General features: G+C 39.1%; 1 protein-coding gene and 1 long non-coding RNA gene across 8 annotated transcripts in view; one reads left to right on the top strand and one right to left on the bottom strand.

Annotated features, from left to right (window-relative positions):
* Positions 1-645: 645 nt before the first annotated feature.
* LOC147824573 (uncharacterized) lies at positions 646-10,020 on the bottom strand. The gene is made up of 3 exons (XR_015442288.1): positions 9,926-10,020; positions 8,348-8,445; positions 646-7,564 (listed from the first exon to the last, which is right to left on the bottom strand). It is a non-coding gene; the product is annotated as an uncharacterized LOC147824573 (long non-coding RNA).
* A 4,919-nt stretch (positions 10,021-14,939) lies between these two features.
* The window catches only part of Mier3 (MIER family member 3), a 32,577-nt gene continuing 27,515 nt past the window's right edge, over positions 14,940-20,001 (top strand). For 2 of the 7 annotated variants that reach the window (XM_004848504.4, XM_004848503.4), the window contains exons 1-3: positions 14,940-15,035; positions 16,404-16,428; positions 19,347-19,492. In XM_004848504.4, coding sequence (XP_004848561.1) covers positions 15,027-15,035; positions 16,404-16,428; positions 19,347-19,492 — 180 coding nt within the window. In that variant the 5' untranslated portion in view covers positions 14,940-15,026. Of the gene's footprint in view, positions 15,036-16,401; positions 16,429-19,346; positions 19,493-20,001 lie in introns of those variants that run through there. The other 5 variants (XM_087189412.1, XM_087189410.1, XM_087189413.1 and 2 more) reach the window with 4 other exon arrangements.

The following is a 20,001-nucleotide window of genomic DNA, read 5'->3' as shown; positions in this document are numbered from 1 at the left end:
CTTAAACTTCAATTTAAGCCTTTCCAAACTTTCACTAGTGGCAATACTCATGTAGTATAATGTAGAATTACAAAGTAACCGTCAGTACTTATGGTTGGTTTGCTTATCCTTTTTGGTCAATCTTAAAGGAATGAGTTTTTTTACAATTAGAGTTAAGATATAAGAAGAAATTGTCATGGAATATAAGTATATTTTTCTATATTTTACTTTTTGTTCCACTGCCGTGGTAAAATATGTATAGCTTATGTCTTGAGATATATATATGTATATATTACACACATATACATGTGTATATATGTATATATATCAATTTTTTTCCTCCTTCACCTCACTTCATTCTCTCTTCTTCCTCAGAGCCCCTTCTCATCTTCACATAATCTACTTCCTTGTTTGTTCTTTATTTATATTTTGGGTTTCTTGCATTAGAGAAGCCATGTGATATAAACTTCTGGGCCAATTTATTTCACTTAGCATCATGGTCTCAAAGTACATTCATTTCCCTACAAGTAATTCAAATTTATCCTTCTTTTAGCAGAGTAGTGCTCCATTGTGTATATATACTACATTTTCTTTATTCTTCTGCTGGCTTTCATAATTTAGCTATTGTGAATTATATTGTTATAATCACAGATAGACAAATATCATTTTATTTATTCATTTATTTAGTTATTTTGGCAGTGGCAAAATTTATTTGAAAAGAGTAAAAGTGAAGAGTGAGGGAGAAACTGGCTCTAAGAGTGAGCTTGGGTTGAGTTAAAGAGGAAAAAGCAAGATAAAAGAACACCATGAAGAAAGCAGGGTGGGCTGTTGTAAGGAGATCCATGATAGACAAGTATTACTTTAATATGATAACTTTAACTCTTTCAGGAAGATACTCAAAAGAGGTCTAACTAGGTCAAACAGAATTTCTACTTTCAGTTTTTTGAGGCATCTCTTACTGGTTTCCGTAGTGGTTATAGTAGTTTATATTTCCACTAATAATGTCAAAGCAGGCTGGGGATTTAGCTCAGTGGTTTTGCTGCCTGCTGTGCAGGCACAAAGACCCGAGTTCAATCCCCAGTACCAAAAAAATAAATAAATAAAATAATAATAATAATAATGTCAAAGGTTCCCTTCCCCCTATAACCTTGCCAGTATTTATTTATTTGTTTATTTTTGCGCTTTAATAATGGCCATTCTTAGTGGTGTAAGATAGACTCTCAATGTGGCTTTGATTTGCATTTCTCTTATGGTATGGCTGAAGATGCTGACCATTTTTTCACATACCTATTGGCCATTTGTACATATTCTTTTAAGATATGTCTATTCATTTCAATTGCCCATTTTTTTGGTAGGGGGGGTCTAATTTTTTTAATTTTTTATCTAAATATTAGCCCTCTGTTTGAGGAATAGCTAGTAAAAAGTTTTTCCCATTCTGTAGATTGTCTCTTCACTCTGTTGGTGGTTTTCTCTGCTGTGCAGAGGCTTTTTAATTTGATATAATTCTATTGATTGATTCTTGATATTATATCTTGTGCAACTGAGGTTCTATTTAGGACATCCTTGCCTTTGCCTATGTCTTCAAGAGTTTTACAGTTTTTATTCAGCAGATTCAGTGTTTCTATTTTTATATGTAGGTCTTTGGTCCATAAGGATCTAGATTCATTCTTGTGCCCATGGATAACCAGCTTTCCCAGCATTTGTTGGAGAGGCTATCTTTATTTCCAGTATATATTATTGGCCCCTTTGTCAAAAATCAGATGCATGGGATTGTTTCTGCATCCTCTATTCTCTTCCATTGGTCAACATGTCAATTTTTGTGCCTATGCCATGCTGTTTTTATTACTGCAGCTTTGTACTATAACTTGAAAGCTGGGATTGTGATGTCTCTGCTTTACTCCTGTTGCTCAAGATTGCTTTGGTTTTTCTGGGTCTCTTCTGGTTCCATATAAATTTTAGAATGGTTTTTTTTGCTAGTTCTGTGAAAAATACTGCTGATGCTTTGCTTGGAATTGCATTAAATCTATATATTATTTTTGATAATGTGGCCTTGTGACAATATTGGTTCTGCCTACCCAAGAACAGGGTATGCCTTTCCATTTTCTAATGTCCTATTCAACTGCTTTTTTCCCCAGTGGACTGTAGTTTTCTTTATAGATGTCTTTAACTTCCTTAGTTAGTTATTTTTCTTTAACCTATTATGAATGGGATTTCTTTATTGGTGGGTTCATTGTTGCAAATAGGAATACTATTGATTTTTTAGGGCCGGGGACTTGGCTCAGTGGTTCCATCACCTGCCTCAAGAGCGCAAGGTCCTGAGTTCAATCCCTGGTACCATAAAAAAAAAAAAAAATGAGATTTTTGTATGTTGACTTTTGTATGCTGCCACTTTGATGAATTTATTTACTAGTTCTAAGAGTCTTCTGGTATTCTTTGGCTCTTCTATGTAAAGGATCAAGTAAAAGTAGTTTGTTTTCTTCCTTTTATTCCTTTTCCCTGTCTGATTGCTCTGGCTAAACTTCCAAGTATTACACTGAACAGTAGTGTTGAGAGTGGACACCCTTGTCTTGTTCCTGATTTTAGATGGAATGCTGTCAGTTTTTCCCTGTGTGTATGATGTTGGCAACAGTGTTGTCATAAATGGCTTTTATCAGTTCGACATAAGATCCTTCTGTACCTATTTTCATCAGCATTTTTTAAAATGATGAAAGGGTGTTGGATTTTGTCAAAGTCTTTTCTGTATCTGTTGAGGTGATAATTTGATTTTTATTCTTCTGATTATGTGATGTGTTACATTTATTGATTTAAGTACATTGAACCATCCTTGCATCCCTGTGATGAAGCCAACTTGGTCATGATGTCTGATCTTTTTAATGACTTAAAGCATTGTTTGCACATATCTTATTGTGGATTTTTTTCATCTGTGTTCATTAAAGGAAATTGGCCTGTACTTTTTCTTTTCTTTTCCTTTTTTTCTTCGTCTAGTTTTTGTATCCCTTTCAACTTCATGGAAGAATTTGAGGGGTGTTGGTGTTAGTTCTTACCAGAAGTTCTGGTAAAATTCTGCCATAAATCTATTGGGTCCTGGGCTTTTTCTATTTGGTAGGGCTTTTACTGCTGCCTCTATTTCATTGCCCATTATTGACTTATCCCAAGTTTTTATATCTTGGTTGAATTTTGGTAATTCATATGTGTATAGAAATTTCTTCATCTTCTAGATTCTCCAATATATTGGAAAACATGCTTTCAAAGTTGTTTCTTAAAATCCTCTGGATTTTAGGAGTGTCCTTTGTGGTATTGCCTTTTTCATTTCTAATTGCACTGATACAAGTCTTTCTTTTCTTCCTTCTTTTGGTAAGTTTGGCTAAAAGTCTGTCAATCTTGTTTACCCTTTCAAAGAACCAACTGTCTGATTCATTGATTCTTAATATTAATTTATTGGTCTCTATTTCATTAATTTCTACTTTGATCTTTATAATTTCTTTCCTTCTACAAGTTTTCAATTTGTATTACTCTTGTTTTTCCTGGACCTTGAGATGCATCATGAAGTTATTTATTTGGGATTACTCTATTTTTCTAATGTCAGCATTCTCAGCTGTAAACTTTCCTCTTAGAACTGGTTTTAATATGTCCCATAGGTTTCAGTATGTTGTGCTGCCATTGTCATTTGATTCTAGGAAATTTTAATTTTTTCCTTGATTTCTTCTGTGATCCAGTGACTATTCAAGAGTATATTATTAATCTCCATGTGTCATGTGTTTGCATAGTTTCTGTGTTTTCATTTGCTGTAAATTTCTAGTTACATTCTGCTATGATCCAATGATATAGAAGAGATTATTTCAATTCTTTTATATTCATTTAAATATGCTTTTTGGCTTCAAATATGGTCTCTTGGAAAAGGTTTCACATTCTGCTAAGAAAAATATGTATTCTACTGTTGTTGGATGAAATACTACAGATATTCTGTTATGTCCATTTGTTCGATGATGTACTCCAACTCTGTTGTTTCTTTGTTGCATTTTCTGTCTGGTTGACCTGTGTATTTGTGAGAGTGGAGTGTGAGAGTGAAGTCTCTACTATTATTGTATTTATCTGTATCTGACCTTCTGTGTCTAGTACTATTTATTTTATGAAAATGAATGTGCTAGTATTCAGAGCATATGTATTTATGATTGTAACCTCTTCCTATTGAATTATTCCCTTTACCAGGATGTAGTGACCTTCTTTGTCTCCTCTAATCAGTTTTGGCTTGAAGTCCACTTTGTCTGAAAATAGAATAGCTGCTCCTACATGCTTTTGGACTCCTGCAACATGGTGTATAGAATGTCATCTTTTAATTTTTGGTCTATATTTCTTTCTTTCTGAGGTGTGTCTCTTGCAGGCAACATAAAGTGGAGTTTTGCTTTTTTTATCCAATCTGCCACTCTGTGTTTTTGATTGGGGAGTTAAGACCATTTAAAATGAAAATTATTACTGAAACTGCTTACTAGCCCTATCTTGAATAATTTTTCCACTGATGAGTCCTTTTTTATTTTTAACCTTTTATTTTTTACTCTCTCTAGGATTTTCTTGAGTACTTTCCACAAAGCTGGTTTGATGGTCATGAATTTTTTTAAGTGCTCCTTGTCATGGAAAATCTATTTCTCTATCAATTTTGAAAGATAATTTTGCAGAATATATGAATCTGGGTTGGCAGTTGTTTTCTTTTAGGACTTGAAAATCTTTGCTCCAAGCTCCTTGGCCTTCAAGGATTCTGTTGGGAAATTTCTCATTATTCTAATAGGCTTGCCATTAAAAGTTGACATTTTTCTCTAATAGGTGTTAGTATTCTTTCTTTGTGCTCAATTTCTGGTATTTTGACATGATTTGTTGTAGAGAATTTATTTCCTGGTTGTGGATATTTAGGATTCTGTATCCCTCGTTTACCTGAACATTGAATTTTTCCCTAGATTTAGAAAATTTTCTGCTATGATTTCTGTGAATACATTTTTATATCTTCTAATATTTTCTTAATTCCTATAATTCTTAGTTTTCTTCTCATATACCAGCTGTTGGATCCAGATTCCATGGTGTCTTGTTATTTTTAGGGCATCACTGAGTACACAATCCACTATGTCAATCTTATCTTTTAGTTCTGACACTCTCTTCTTACATTGGTTGTTTCTGATGCTTATACTTTCCACTGAAATTTTATATTATGGACATCTGTTTAATTTCTTTTCATAATCTCTAATTCTTTACTAAAATGGTCATTTATATCTAGTGTCATCTTATTAAATTCAATCAGCATTTTGTGTCTAAGGTGACTAAACATTTTATTGATTAAATACTTTATCTGTTTATTCACATCCTCTTTGTGCTCACTGAACATCTTTTGGATTTATGTGTTTTTTTTTTATATTTATCTCTTCAAACATTTTACCATTTGTTTTTTGAGTTCTTTGCCTGTAAGCTCCTTTACCTCATAAGATCAGCTTTTGGAAGTTGAGAGTTTTGGGAGGCATCTTGCTGCCTCATTTTCTTATGTTTTTATTGTTTTTGTGCTGAGGGTTGAGCATAAATTAGGGTAGAAAAACTCCATCAGTACTATGAAGATCTCTTTAATGAGTGTATGTTTCCCTGTTATATGACCTTGGCTTTAGTTATGTTTTAGTGTTTATGTACCTTTTCAGCCTACTCAATGTAATAGGATCAGACCTGGTCACTGCAACTCAAAGACAGAACTAGAAGCAGTAATATCAGCACGTGCAGAACCAACCATGTATCAGTCATGTAATTTAAAACCTATTTTAACAATTTCAACCTTTTTTCAATAACCCAGAAAGACTTTGATATAGTACTGATGACAAGTAGGCTGGGATATAGAAAAGAGAAAGAGAGAGGGAAAAGAAGGAGAGAGGGAGAGGGAGAGAGGGAGAGAGAAAAACCACATACATACAAAACACAAAAGTAAAGAGTCCTTTCAGTCCTATTCATACAGCAGTCAGAATTCAATCAGGATGCTCTTCCACCTGTTTTCACAAATGGGAAAACTTCAACTTGTAGCAATTGTGAGGGGCTGAGCTCTAGTCCTCTGTGGTTGAGTCCAGCAGGTTGTATCCGCTTGAGCTGGTTTCCCAAGATCTTTTCTCTTGCCTGTCAGTAAGTGAAGGGGAGCGGGGTCTGGACCGACTGCTGACCTTCTTTTCATTCCCTTTGCAGACAGTACTCTGATTGGTTTCAGTTGTGCTCCTCATAGCTAGCTGGAGGTTTTATGCCTCTGTCTTACGATCAGATGCTTCAATTATGTCAGATTGGGGGGAGGGGGAGGTGTGGCTGTTCACACAACCAGTCTTCTGCTAATTTCCAAAAGGGCTTTCTCAGCCTCCACCCACTTTCCCCCAATGTAATCTCTGCAGCTGCTTAGGTCTCCTCTTTCTACACTGCTTGAGGTGATCATAATGTACAACCCCTTCTGGCTATGCTGCTTCTCTCTGGCTTTTCATCTGTACCAAACTCTCTGTCCGAACTTCACAAAGAGTCTATTTAGCCCATGAATTCAGCAGTGGTTAGGGCTGTGGAGCCTAGATTTTGGCTGGCAGTAGGAGTGATCCTACGTGGGCACCGAACCCTGTGGCTTTTGGAGGGTAGGTGGCAGGCAGGATACCCCATGGACACAGAGCTTGCTGGTGTCTGGGGGAGTGGTGGAGGAATGCCTACTTTAGCACTGCTCCAGTGTCTTTTCTCCTCCCTCAGATCTTACCAGTTGCAACCACTGCCTGCCCCTGCAACTCACTGACTCATGGGTCTGTCAGTGTCTGATTCTGAGTCCCTAGTCAGAACCATGCCCTTGTTCCTTTCTTTCCCAAGGGCCTGCTTGTCCTAACTCAGTCATTGTCTTCTGAGTGATTTATTGGCTTTTGGTTTCTTTAGTATCCTGATGATCTGCGACTCTCTCACTTTCTGGGCTCCTTCTTCCAGTGAGAAGGGAGTTAGTACAAGGCCCATTGAGTGGTGACTACTAGGCTGGGCACCAATTGCAGCATTCTGGCAAACACTGCTGTATTTGGTTTCTTCCCTCCGGGTGTTGGATCTTTTCCTATGATGGCATGTTTGCCAGAGCAGTGCTGGGATCAAGAGGCAGCCCTGCTTCTTTTTCTATACATACCTGGTACTGGAATTCATCTGGAGGGCTTCTCCTTCAAGTTGCCTTCCTGTATTTGGGTCTTTGTTTGTCTCACTCCCCTTTTTCTCAGTACTTGTGTTTCTTGGTGCACATCTTCCAAGCATCGAATGGGCACTGCTGCCTCTAGTCAGCCATGGTGATCTCTCCATGTTATATATTTTTAAATACACATGAATGTTTATTTTTAAAATAATAAGCTTTTAGGCCATATTTAATACATGCTACATTTTACTTCTTAAATACACTTTAAGTGAAGGTTAAGCATGGTGTGAAGAATGAAGTATTTTGGTCCTTGTTGAAATTTTCTGATATCAGATATAGTATATTGTATAGTAAGGGTAGTGGAAGGGACTGTACTTTTCATTTAATGACTTTCTTCTCTTGACTGTTGTCAAAGAATGCATTGCTCTTGAAAGAGGTCTGGAAAGAGCAGAGTAAAGAAGGCAACATTTATAGGAAATAACAAACAATACTGAAATTTAATGATTTTTACCATTCATCTTAATAGTCATCTTTAGGCATGGTTTTAGAAGAAACTGAAAAAATGTTTCAGAGGCTTCTACCTTTCTATGAACATCGGATAAAAGCCACAGATTAAAGCCCTTATATAATTTAATTTTATATTTTTTATTTCTTATTAAAAACAAAATGACAGTCTACCTCCTGGACTGATATTTTTAGAGGATGTATCTTTCATTATTATCAAATATATATGAAAAGTTTAAACATAAATAAAATTCAGACATAAATAAAATAAAATTCAACATAAATAAAATAAAATTCAGAGTTCCTGGATTTTTACTCATAATTATCTTTTGTTCCCAAAGCAAATATAAGAGTTTAATGTAAACACGTATATGTGTAGTCACAGTGTACTGTAATAAAATACAACATACTGGGAGATTTAAACAACACACAATTATTTTATCACAGTTATAGGGACTAGAAGTTCATGGCAGAGGTCCAGTAGGGTCAGTCTGTGGTGAGAGCAATCTTCCTGGCTTGAATATGATTGTCTTCACTCTATGTCCTCATATGGACTCTACTTGGTACACCCACATGTGTGTGTTAAAGGATTAGAATTCTTTAGCATGTCTTCTTATAAGGACACTAATCTTTGGATCAGGACCTAAATTTTCCCATATCTGGGACAGGATACCTGACACTCATAACTTAGAGGAGGAGAGGTTTAATTTGGCTTACAGTTCAGGAGATTTCATTCAGTCCATGGTTGGCTGACTTCCCAGCAGAAACATCATGGTAGAAGGCATGGCAGAGGAAAACTGCTCAACCCATGGCAGCTAGGAAGCAGAGAGTGAAAAGAGGAGCCAGGGACAAGAATACACCCTTTTAAGACACACTCCAAGTTAGCCATGTCCAGGCAGGCCCACCTGCTAATAGCACATTGGCTACTACACCCAACAGTGGATGTATTCACTGATGAGTACAGTGATCCTATGACCCAATTACCTTCCAAACACAAGAGATTGGGGGACATTTTAGATCTAAACCATAACAGGGCCCCATCCTTATGACCTCATTTAACTTTAATTAATTCCTTAGAAGCCTCATCTCCAAATACAGTTATTGTGGGCATATGTTCTGAGAAATGTGTCATTAGGGGATTTCATCATTGTACAAACATCATAGAGTGTATTTACACACATCTAGATGGCACTCATAGGCTAACTACTGTGTAGAGTATATTCTCTCTGTTTTTTACCAAAGTGTCCTTATGTAGCCCATGACTGTACAGCCACGGTAGGGGTTGGGGCTTTAACATTTAACATGTGAATTTGGGGACAATAAAAAAATTCAACCTATAGCACATTTACCCAAAAAAGTACCTTTTATTATATTCTTTGCAATATAAATAACATCACTTTTAGCTACATTATATTGTATTATAATAAACTAAGTAATGAGGAGCTATATGTTGATTACATTTTATAACTTATAAAATTAATTAATTCTATTAGGTCTTACTTCATTTTATTCTTTGTCTACTTTTAGTAATCCATTTTATAATACATGTTTTGTATTTGTTTCTCAGTGATTTTTTTTTTTTTAATTTCCAGTACTGGGGGTCAAACTCAGGACCTTGCACTTGCAAGCCACGTGCAGTGCCACTGAGCTAAATCCCCAGCTCTCAGTGATTTTAAATATGTCTCAAAAATGAAATTAATGTACTCCTTAGAACTGAAAAATGGAATCAGACTTTTTCTAAAACAATACAAGTCTGTCTTGGCAGTTTATATGGCAGACATTTCCCATAAACCAAAAGAGCTTAATATGCTGCTCCAAGGTTTTGACAAAAATATACTTAAAATGTGTGATGATACAAGCAATTTGCTTAAAAATATGATACTATATTGGCAAGAGCGTACTGAAATTAAGAATCTTTCCCCTTTCCCTTCCTTTTCTGAGTGTGTTGAGTTAGACAGGGACCTCTAAGTGAAAATGAAACGGAAAAGTTTTAGATAACTTAATAGACTGAATATTAAGGTAGTTGTAGAAGCAAAATAAGTAATGTATTCTTTTAAGATTTGCTTTTCCCTTCTTTGTTTAAGGTGAGGATTATCTGACTCTAACCCATAACTTCATTAACCTAACAAAGTTACCATGCCAGGGTGAATTTACAATGTATATGGCCTATCTTGTGTCTGTGACTTGTAAATAGGAACTGGAACTGTATTTACATATCAAAGACCACTAGGTATGAGATAATGGCTAAAAAGGATACAAAAAGGGAAATGCTGAACAAAGGGGGTGGATACTGACCAGACTGGTTTCTGGCATTTCCGCCCGCTTGTGAGAAGAAATTTTATTATTTTATCCAAATTCTGTGTCTCTGTGTATTTCTTTCCGAGATTTCTGCAACAAAAACAAACAGTATAATTAATAGTTACTTGATAAATCTGGAAAAAGTCTTTTTCAATAATATTAAAATTGAAGTAAACTATAGTAAAAGACTAAAGGCTCCATAACAAACCCTTTTTCAAATAAGATTTATTTTTTTGCTTTCAACAAAATTTAACAAAGATACTTAAAATGTCAGTGTGTAGATCATTAAAAATAATGTTTGATAGACGATCACAACCTGATAGATTATGAAGGTGGTCAAAAAATTGAGTGATGGTTTAATAACAAAACAATTCTGTTTCTGTCTACTTAGTTCATGAGTATGGTTTCCCAAAGTTTACTTCTGCACAAATAAAAAATAAGAATCAAATTGATATTAAAGTCCCATTCTAGTCCTATCTATTATTCATCCGTGGGTACATGGATGAATTAATTTTTAAAGGCCTTTATCTTATCAAGAGGTTGATTTCCAAAGCAATTTTTATCCCATAAGATTTAATCAAAATTTGTAATGCATATATATTGTTTCTATGAATTGTGAATTAAGAATAATTGTACTGGTAACTCAATCTGGAGCAAAATTCTTAATCTGGGTTGTCAATTTATAGAGATATTTTTGTTGCAGAGAAAGTTAAGACCAAGGAAAGACTTCTAAGCATGAAGCATATTATAGTTCATGAAGGAAACAGAACAAGACTATGAGTTCTAGGAGAAAAAGGAATCATGGTAAAATTCTCTACTGTTAACAAATATGTTTATACTATCTTTTTAAGGAATGATGGAATACCAGATTCCTATAATATTTAGATTCCATTGCATACGTTTTGAAATGTTGCAGTTTCCTTTTTAAATGGCCATCATTTCAATATATTGCATAGTATATATGCAACTATTTCAACTTATAATGAAAAAGATGTCAACATGAGCATATGAGAAAGGATAAAGTTAGGCCTGGGGATTTAGATAAGTGGTGCTGCCGCCTGCCTCTCAAGCACAAGGCCTGGAGTTCAATTCCTGGTACCAAATAAACAAAGGATAAAGTTATTAAAAATTCTTTTGAGGATATACCTTAAATGTAAAGCCACTGAGTTGGAAAATTTAATTGAGTCCACTTAAAACTTGTTCAAGCCCTATATATCCATTTTATTTTAAGGATGACCCTGAATCATGAGATGGACAAATGCTCACATCTATGGACTACCTTCCCTCCTCCTTTGGAATAAATTAAGAAGGCCTCTTTTGATCTATATAAACTCAACTCCTCTCCTTTCCTCCCCTCCTTCTCCCCTGCCCCTTCTTTCTCCTTTTTCATAAGTGCAGATCATTTCTCTTTTGTTAGTAATTTTTGTTTAGGCAAAGCTTATTATAACCTTTTTTTTTTTTTTCAGTATGGGGGATCGAACTTGGGACCTTGCGCTTGTGATGCAGGCACTGGAACCACTGAGCTAAATCCCCGGCCCAGGCAAAGCTTATTATAATCAATTAGCTTTCTCAGAGAGTAATTTTATTCCAACAAAAATATTTAATTGTGCACCACACAGAAGTAGGCACAACTTGAAATATGCAAGTAATTGGGCTTGATGCTGGGCCTACTTGTTGGCACTACAATCTTAGCCAAAGCCACACTGAGAGGTGTTGGGTTTTTTTGGTTTTTGGTTTTGGGTGCTGAGGATCACACCCAGTGCTTTATGTGTGCTAGGCAAATGCTCTATCACTAAGTTAAAACTCCAGCAAGAGGTAACATTAAGAGGATGTTCTAGGTCCAAGTTTGCAAACTGAAAGCTTGTGGATTAGTATGATTTACATAACAGGATTTATTTGATATACACTGTGTGTGTATGTGTTTAATTATTTATCAACTAAGAGACTTCACGCAAAAATTCAGTCTTCAAGCTTTTCTTGGAAAATTGTAATATCTAAAAGTACAGGGCTCACAGGGTAAGAGCCAGTGAGGCTGCCCCATTTAGGCAGAACAGTCCTCAGTTTGTACTTGCTCTTTATCTACACTAGCCTGCTTCATTCATACTTGATGTCTGCCTGACTACTACAGATACGGGAAATTGAGACCTTAAATTTGTATTTTCCCTCGGGCTTGAGGGAATATATAGACAGCTAAATATGTATTTTAGATTTCTGTGACCCTATTAAAAACTGCTTTCCATAGGTCATACATTCATATCGTACCTTCAGCTTTCATGGATGGTCACTAAAAGAAATAGTGTTGTGTAACCTGCTAGAGCATTTGTGGAGGAGGCAAGTATTTCCTTCTATGTTACTGCTATTATTCAGTGCAGGCAAGTTATTTATTTTGAAGTCTGCTGAAAACCTTTTTCTATTGAAGAATTTGTAGACATCTTTTCAAAAACCATGACAATCAAACAAATGATTATATTTACCTTTTGTATGTTTGTTTTGGTGGCCAGAAAAAGGTCTAAGGTAAATTTACCTATATATTCTTGTTCTTTCTTGGTGTCTGGTATCAGCCTCTGACTTCAGTTTCATTGGTTTGATCTCAATTTCTCTCTGTCTTTCATACTAGAGATTGAACCTGGAGTCTTCATACTGAGCTACATTTCCAGCCCTTTTTAAATTTGAGACAAATCTCATTAAGTCATTAAGTTGCCTAGCCTGGGCATAAACTTGCCATCCTCCTGCCTCAGCTTCCCAGAGTGCTGAAATTACAGGGATGCATCACACCTGGTGGCCTTCATTCCTCATACATACATTTTCCTATCATATTGTGTTTCCTGTAAGCTGTTTTAAGCCTCACATTTATAGATAATCTTTTCTTTAGTATTTCATTTCTAAAGATGGCCGGCAGATGTATACCATTGGTCTTTTTGCAGGGTCACAATGATTTTATTTTGAATTTTCCTTCCTTTTATACTCATCTATCACCTGTAGGAATTATTTAGATTGTAATCTTTTGGGAGACAAGGACTTTATGGTGGTCTCGCAGTGCCTAGCATCCACCATTGGACTTATTTTCTATATAATGCCACCTGTTAGTGAAGTGATAGGGTGATAATAACAGTAAAAAAAGGCAGGTTGCTGGAGACTTTTGTTCACTGCTTAGATCCCAGGCTCGGGACTGTGGTTCTGCTGTTCAGGGAATCCTTAAATGGCGCTGGCCTCAGGGCATGCTCACTGCCTTATTTCTAAAGTTTATCACTTGTACTTCATTTCAAGCCATTTTTTCTTTGAAAACTCTGAAGGCCTCATTGAGGACAGTATGAACAATGTGTGCCAAACCTCTGGTTTCAAAGTTCAGCTGTTTTTGAGTTATTTGACCAGACAAAAGGTTGCAAGATATCCTTCACAGCAGGGAAAGTGTAATTTTCCATGTCTTCACGATGTTTTGAAATGGTTGAAGTGATTTTTCCCTAAAATTTCCGTAAAGAAATAACTTGTACTGTGGTGTAAACTTGATTTTCAGATGTCCTGGCAAAAATTCCAGAAGTAACCTTTTCTCCTTCCAATCTCCAGCTTCACTCTCAGGATGCACCCCAGGAGTGCAGGAATTGGAAGGGACTCAAGCTTAAAAGTCCAGGGATTGGATTAAAAGTATGTGGTTTTAACTTCTAAAAAAAAGCTCCAAACTTGTGAAATTACAACATAAACCTCAACTCTGTCGTTGAACATTATGGATGTTTCAGCAAACAGCTGAGAGAAGAGCTCTGGTATCTGAGGTCACACTTTCCAAATAACTGTAGGGCCCTGCCATAATTTCCTGATTGTATTTGCATCTCACATATCCATGTGCACGCTTTTGTTTTCACATAGAATTATTTCTGGACTTCCATTCGGAACGCATGTGTTCCAAATTCACCAGGACAACTCTGCAGAGATTAACTTCTTGCAGAATCTACTTCCGAGGGCCACCAACCAGTTGTTAATGTCCATTTCTGTGTACTTTGCTCAGTTTTTAGTGTGGATGGGGACCCACCAGAGGTTAGACTTAGCTCCCCCAATGAACGGCAAAGAGGAGCAGGTATACTTGTTAACACTTGTCCTTCCCCTGCTACCCATCCACTTACCCAGAGGCTCACTTTCTTTTTATGACCTTATTATTCTTTCGTGATTGGGTGGGAAGGTAGAGCTTTTGAGACTTAATTCAGGATCTCTGATACATTACTCCTATCCTTTAATAGGTTTAAGTGTGTGCCTCTGCATCATCTTCTACATTGTAATTAACCACCCTTAGAATTGGTCTAATCAATTGGTTCTAAATTTTTTGGAAGCATACAGTATATATTTTATGAATTGTGCAAGTATATTCATCATCATGTCCCTGCCCTGTCGATGATATTTTGCCTTTTGGTCTGTACTGTCACCATCTCCAGCGCCTGTCTGCTTCCACAGTTACTCCTTGAGCAGGCGCACGCCAGTCTGCACAACCCATGCCTGCAGCTCTCGTCCGGGGAACCTTAGCATCCCTGGCCTGTACCCTTCTGGACCGACCCTGGGGTCCCCTGGCCACTTCTCCCATCTCCACCTAGGGCTAGTTCCTGTGCATCGGCGTATCCCATCGCTTGCCTTCTCTTCTCACTGAAGTCTACCGAGTTGTCCTTCCAAGCGCCTGGCCAGGCCAAGCTCCCCCACGCCCTCCCGCGCGGGAGCGGCCAGGAGTCGCCCCTCAGTCCCCTCCGCTCTCGGACCTCCACTGGCTGGACGTGGCCCAGTCCTGCGCCCGTCCGCCTGCGCTAGCCTGCAATTCGCAGGAACTTTCTTTCCTCTGGCTGGGAGGAGAGGGGCCGGGGGAGCACGGGTGCCGGCCTGGCGGGCGGGCACGGGGCTCGGGGCGCGGACAGCGGTGGGGCGCCGACAGCAGTGGGGCGCCGGAGGGTGGGCGGTGAGCGGGCCGGGGGCGTCGCGGGCTGGGCTGCCCTATAAGGGGCCGGGCCGCCTCTACCGCCGGGCGGACCACGGCGGCGGCGGCGGCGGCGGCGGCTGCGATTGGCTCAGGCGCCCCATCCGGGGACTGGGCTCGGCGCTGCTCGTTCGCCCTAAAGGTACCAATATGGCGGAGGTGAGCAGGGAAACCGGGCAGGAGCGGCCGGGTAGGGGCGGGCGGCCGGCCGCCTCCTGCAACCCCCCAGCCAACTCGGGGACCCATGACTCATCCTGCGGACCCACAGGGGGCGGCGTGGCGGCGCGGGGGTCGCGGGGCGGTGACGGGCCGCGGCGGGGCCGGCGGGGGGCGGGAGCGGGCGCGGGCGCGGGCGCGGGCGCGGGCGCGGGAGCGGTCTCCCTCCGGGACTAGGCCGCGGAGGCTCCGGCCCGGCCCGGCTGGACTCTTGCGGGGGGGGGGGGCGGAGGCGGCGGCCGGCGCAGGGAGCCTCTGCCCAGGGACGGCGCCGTGCGGTGCTCCCCACCGCCGCCGCGGGCCGCTAGCCCCTCCGCACCGCTTCCCGGGGCCGGGGTGGGTGGAAATCGGTCGAACCCCCTGGCGCGGCCGGGCTGCGCCACTGCCCTCGGCGGGGAGCGCGCTGAGCTCCCGGCCCACCGGACCCCGGCCGCGGCGCGGAGGAGCCGCGCGCTCCACTTTGCCCTGGGCGCCGAGGCGAGCGGGATGCGCGGCCGCTGCTCTCCCCGCCCCGCAGCCCGGGAGGTGCAGACGCCCCTGGGTGAGAGGGGTGGGCCAGGACCCTTGGCGCCCTGTGCAGGAGTGCAGCCCCATACCCCCTCGATCCCCCGTGCTGGAAGGGGAGAGGCTGGACGAGCGAGGCTGCCCGGGCCAGGTCCCCCGGGACTGGGGGAGGGGGGTCTGCAGGAGCTCGCTGGGGCGAGGGCGAGCTGGCGGGCCGGGGTCGAGACTGAACTGGGAAGGAACCAGTATTTCCGGGACTGAGGGGCAGATCTCTGGACTCGGAAGAGGATGGGGGCTCGCGTCTGGCTGGTGCCAGCCTAGGATCGGAGCAGAGGACAGCCCCTGAGTTGGGCTCCGGGTCTCGAAGGGGCGGACTCGCTCTCGGAGAGTCAGTCCCTTCCTAGAAAAGGTGCTGTGTTGTGAGTTGTTGAGTACCTCAGATAGCTAGGTGAGGTTTGGGGTACTCCCGAGATACCGAGAATGAGGGACTGATCCTGCGAGTCGACTGCCATGGATTTTGCTTCGCTTTTTAACTTGCTGAGCTCCAAAGAGCGACTTGGAGTTGGTTGTTAGAGCGGGCTTCATCCCAGGTCTGCGAGTCTGTACACTGGGGACTCGGGGAGGAAGGCGAAGCAGCCAAGAGGGGGCCCAAAAGGGGCCGGGAGCGATTGGAGCGAAGCTAAGTCTTGCACTTTTTGGCAGCTGCGGAGGAACGCTCGACTCCGCCTCCTCTGCGCCCTGTTGCTAGCGCTGCCTCTTTCCTGGCTGAGCGATCTAACCTCGCATTTTCTTCTTTCTCTCCCCTAGGCTTCTTTTGGAAGTTCGAGCCCAGGTTTGTCGTATTTTCTTACCTCTTCGTAGAGTCACAGAGGGTAAGGGGGCTCAAAGATGTGTTGCTGAAGGATTCCGCACAAAAATTTATCCTGCAATTTTTTTCATCATTGGTTTTTTAACAATTTCATTGTACATTTGATAATTAAGTTGTTTCAGAAAGCAGTTATATTGTGGTTTTTTTGATGTTAAAAAAGCAACTTGTTATTAAGCTACTGACCAATAAGTGTTCTTTTAACTAATATAGCTTTAGTTCTACGTCTCTTTTGCCCTCCAGGACCAGATAAGTGAATCCTAAATCAGCTTTGGTTTCTTGGAAAAATTGACCCAAATTTGCCAGAACTTTGGGGCAGTTTAGATTGGCCATAGCTACCCATTTCCTCTCTCTTATTTCATAGTTGAGAAATATCTACAGATTGCATTAAAGTTAAAAACTAAGAGGTAAAGCTATCCTTAAAATAAAAACATCTTTCAAATTTGGCACAGAAAAGTGATGAGCCGAAACAACCTTAGATCATCTCCTACAATGTTTCCTAAACTTTCTGGGGTCAGAAAGCCCTGTCAGAATCTGATAAAAGCAAAGGACTCTCTCCCTTGAACTCTGCACATATGCACGACGTAGCATTGTGAAACCCTTGCAGCATGTCTGCAGTGGGACCTTTCCTCTTGTGGCAAAATGTAAGGCTTTTCAACTTTTCATTCCCTTTTCCAGCTCCATTTTTGGCTGGCACTTTTCCCTCATCAACTAGTCCGCCTCCTTTATTTGACTGTGAGGGAGACTTCTAATTACTGTCTGTGCTGAGAGTCACCAAGTTAGTAGCGGAACATGGATGTACCAAGTCTTTCATTGCAACATATTGCCTTAGAATGAACGATCCATTTTCCTTGCAGTATTACTTTTTTGTATTTAGTCAACTTTCAAGGTCTTTCTTATCATTTAAGGTATTATAAAATAATACCAAATAGAAGGAATTTGTGATCATTTAAAAAGCTGTCCACATTTAAAATTTGTTTTTAAAAAATTTGCAAGTTTAAAATTTGTTTTAAGAAGTTTTACTCATTTTGAAACAAACATTTCTTTGTCATGACTGATTTCAGGGAAAGAATATTTATGTACATGATGCCAAACATCTGGATGATAATGGAATTTTTCCATTTTGCATCACTCTCTACTTTTAAGAAGTTACAATCTTAAAAAATCTAGAAGGCAGTGTTGTTTTGATGTCTAAACTGACACATATAACCTGTTTTTAATCAATTTGCCAATTTTTAAAGAGAATTTTAAAGCTGGAAGGGACTATTAGGCCATTTCAGTCAAACCTGAGTGTTTTACAAATGAAAAACTGGCACTAGACCCAGAAAGTTTGAATGTCTTGCTTCAGGTCCCAGAATGTTAAGGACAAAGTCAGGAATAGGCCCTTAGGCCTTTCTCTTTCATCCCACTTTGTCATAACCATATAGGTTTCCAAGATCTCCACAGAAAAGAAAATTGGTAATGGTGGATGTTCTGTTAAGTCCCATAGATATTGTATTATTTTAGGAACTAATTATTAGAGTTCTCAGAACTTAGAATCAGAAACATTGAATTATATCTGCAGTTTTTCCATGCTGAAAAAAATTTTGGCCTCATTCAGTCTTTCGGTAATTCTCTGATACTGTGCTTAAAGTTTGAAATTTTAAATAACTTGACTAAAAATAGGTCATTTTTTTTGAGGAGGGGAAAAATTATTGTATTAAATCAGGGCTTGCTACAGGCAGGAACATTACACACCACTTTTTCACACTTTACAGGCCAGTCTGGCTCATAAACGGCCTCACGAGCCTGCAGGCTAACAATGGACTACCACAAATTAGGCCCCAGGTGCCACCCTTGGCTCATGCAGTACTTGAGATGTCATGGCCATCACAAGGGTGGTAGGTTGAACATTTTATGTTGAATATGCTACTATCCTCTTCCCCAACCTCCAGATTCTGATTCTACTTTCCTTCCCTGCTTTGACAATTTTTGGTCTAATTGAATTAGATATAAAGTAAAACAAATGGAGGAACTCTTTATTTTTTATACTTTTTTTTTCATTCTCTTGGGATTATGGATTTTGTTTTGGATTTTTAAGTATTGTATTGACTTCATGTTTGCTATTAAAAAGTATTATTACAATCTTATAAAATATGAATTGACCAAAACAACTTGCAATGTGATATATCTTCCAAAACATTCAGATATGATTTTCTTTTTTCCTTCATGTAATCCTAAGAACTTTTTAGTAACCCAGTGTAAAACATAGACTTGGCAGTTTAATGCCTGATTAATACTAGGAGTTTGAAATACTTTTACAGATATGTAAAAATACATATCTGTATGCACATCCAGATGTGTATGTGCTTTTAAAAACTGAATTTCTGTATACCTGTTGCTCAAAAACTTCTCTTTGTCTTATAAGTCAAATATTGTTGAGCTTTGTGTCTTCATTTGAAGCTAAGAATTTGAGTAAAATTAATATTTTGTCAGAGCATTAGCCCTAGTGAATAGCAGATTCTTGTGTTGTCTTCCATTCATGGAAATGTAATCCTTCTGACATTTTGCTATTACTTTTAAACAAATCTATTTAACTAATAAGCAAATTTGACTGCTTTTCTATTAGACATTTATCTAAGACCACCCCATTTAAATCACTTTGCTGCTCATGGACTAGAGCCCTTGTAAAAGTGTTTGTAAATTACCCTGCCTTGTTCTTTTGCTCATTTAGATACTTTTTCAGAGCCATGTGGTCTTCTTTATAACCTGTAAAGTACATAGTAAATTTGTTTAATAAAGCCCACATGTAAACATTAAAAGGAACTGGCGGAAGAACAAATTTTTATTTTCTTTTGTAAATATCCCTGTTAACATCTAAAGTGATTCAGTTTGTTTCATTCTAGTTGGGTCTTTGTCTTCTGAGGATCATGATTTTGACCCCACTGCTGAGATGTTAGTTCATGATTATGATGATGAAAGGACTCTTGAAGAAGAAGAAATGATGGAGGAAGGTAAAAACTTCAGTTCTGAAATTGAAGACTTAGAAAAGGTAAATGATTTTATTTAGTATTTTATTGCAAACTTTCTGTAAAGATTTTGAAATTCTATTGTATTTTTCAGTCTACCTGAAATAAAAATAAAGTGTACATCTGTATTTTTTAACCTCATTATATAATGTTACTTATTTTTTCATTGTTTTGAGAGTAGCCTAGTAAGTACATTTACATTTAATTTTTAAAAATTATATCTGTTAACCTGATTTTAAACTTACACCAGCATAGTCAAGTAGGTACCTGGTCTTCTTACAAATAAGAAAATAGAAATATAAAGAACTTTTGACCCTAAGCTTAGTTCTGAGTTCTAGCCCAGCCCTCTCTTCATTATATCCTACCACTTTTCTTCTGAGGATCAAACTTAAAATGTTACAGTAAATATAGAGAGAAGTCTTTTTTTTTTTTTCTTTCAAGGTAACTTAGAGTCAGTAGTGTAAGAAAATTGGTAAGATTTTACTGCATTTTCAAATGTAAATTAGTAATCACCCATCCTGTACCTTCCAGT

Source organism: Heterocephalus glaber, unplaced genomic scaffold, assembly GCF_053883595.1.
Source record: "Heterocephalus glaber isolate CG9 unplaced genomic scaffold, H.glaber_assembly_v1.0 deba00001538, whole genome shotgun sequence".
Classification (NCBI taxonomy): domain Eukaryota; kingdom Metazoa; phylum Chordata; class Mammalia; order Rodentia; family Bathyergidae; genus Heterocephalus; species Heterocephalus glaber.
Note: the sequence above shows the minus strand (reverse complement) of the source record. Positions and strands in the feature narration are given on the sequence as shown.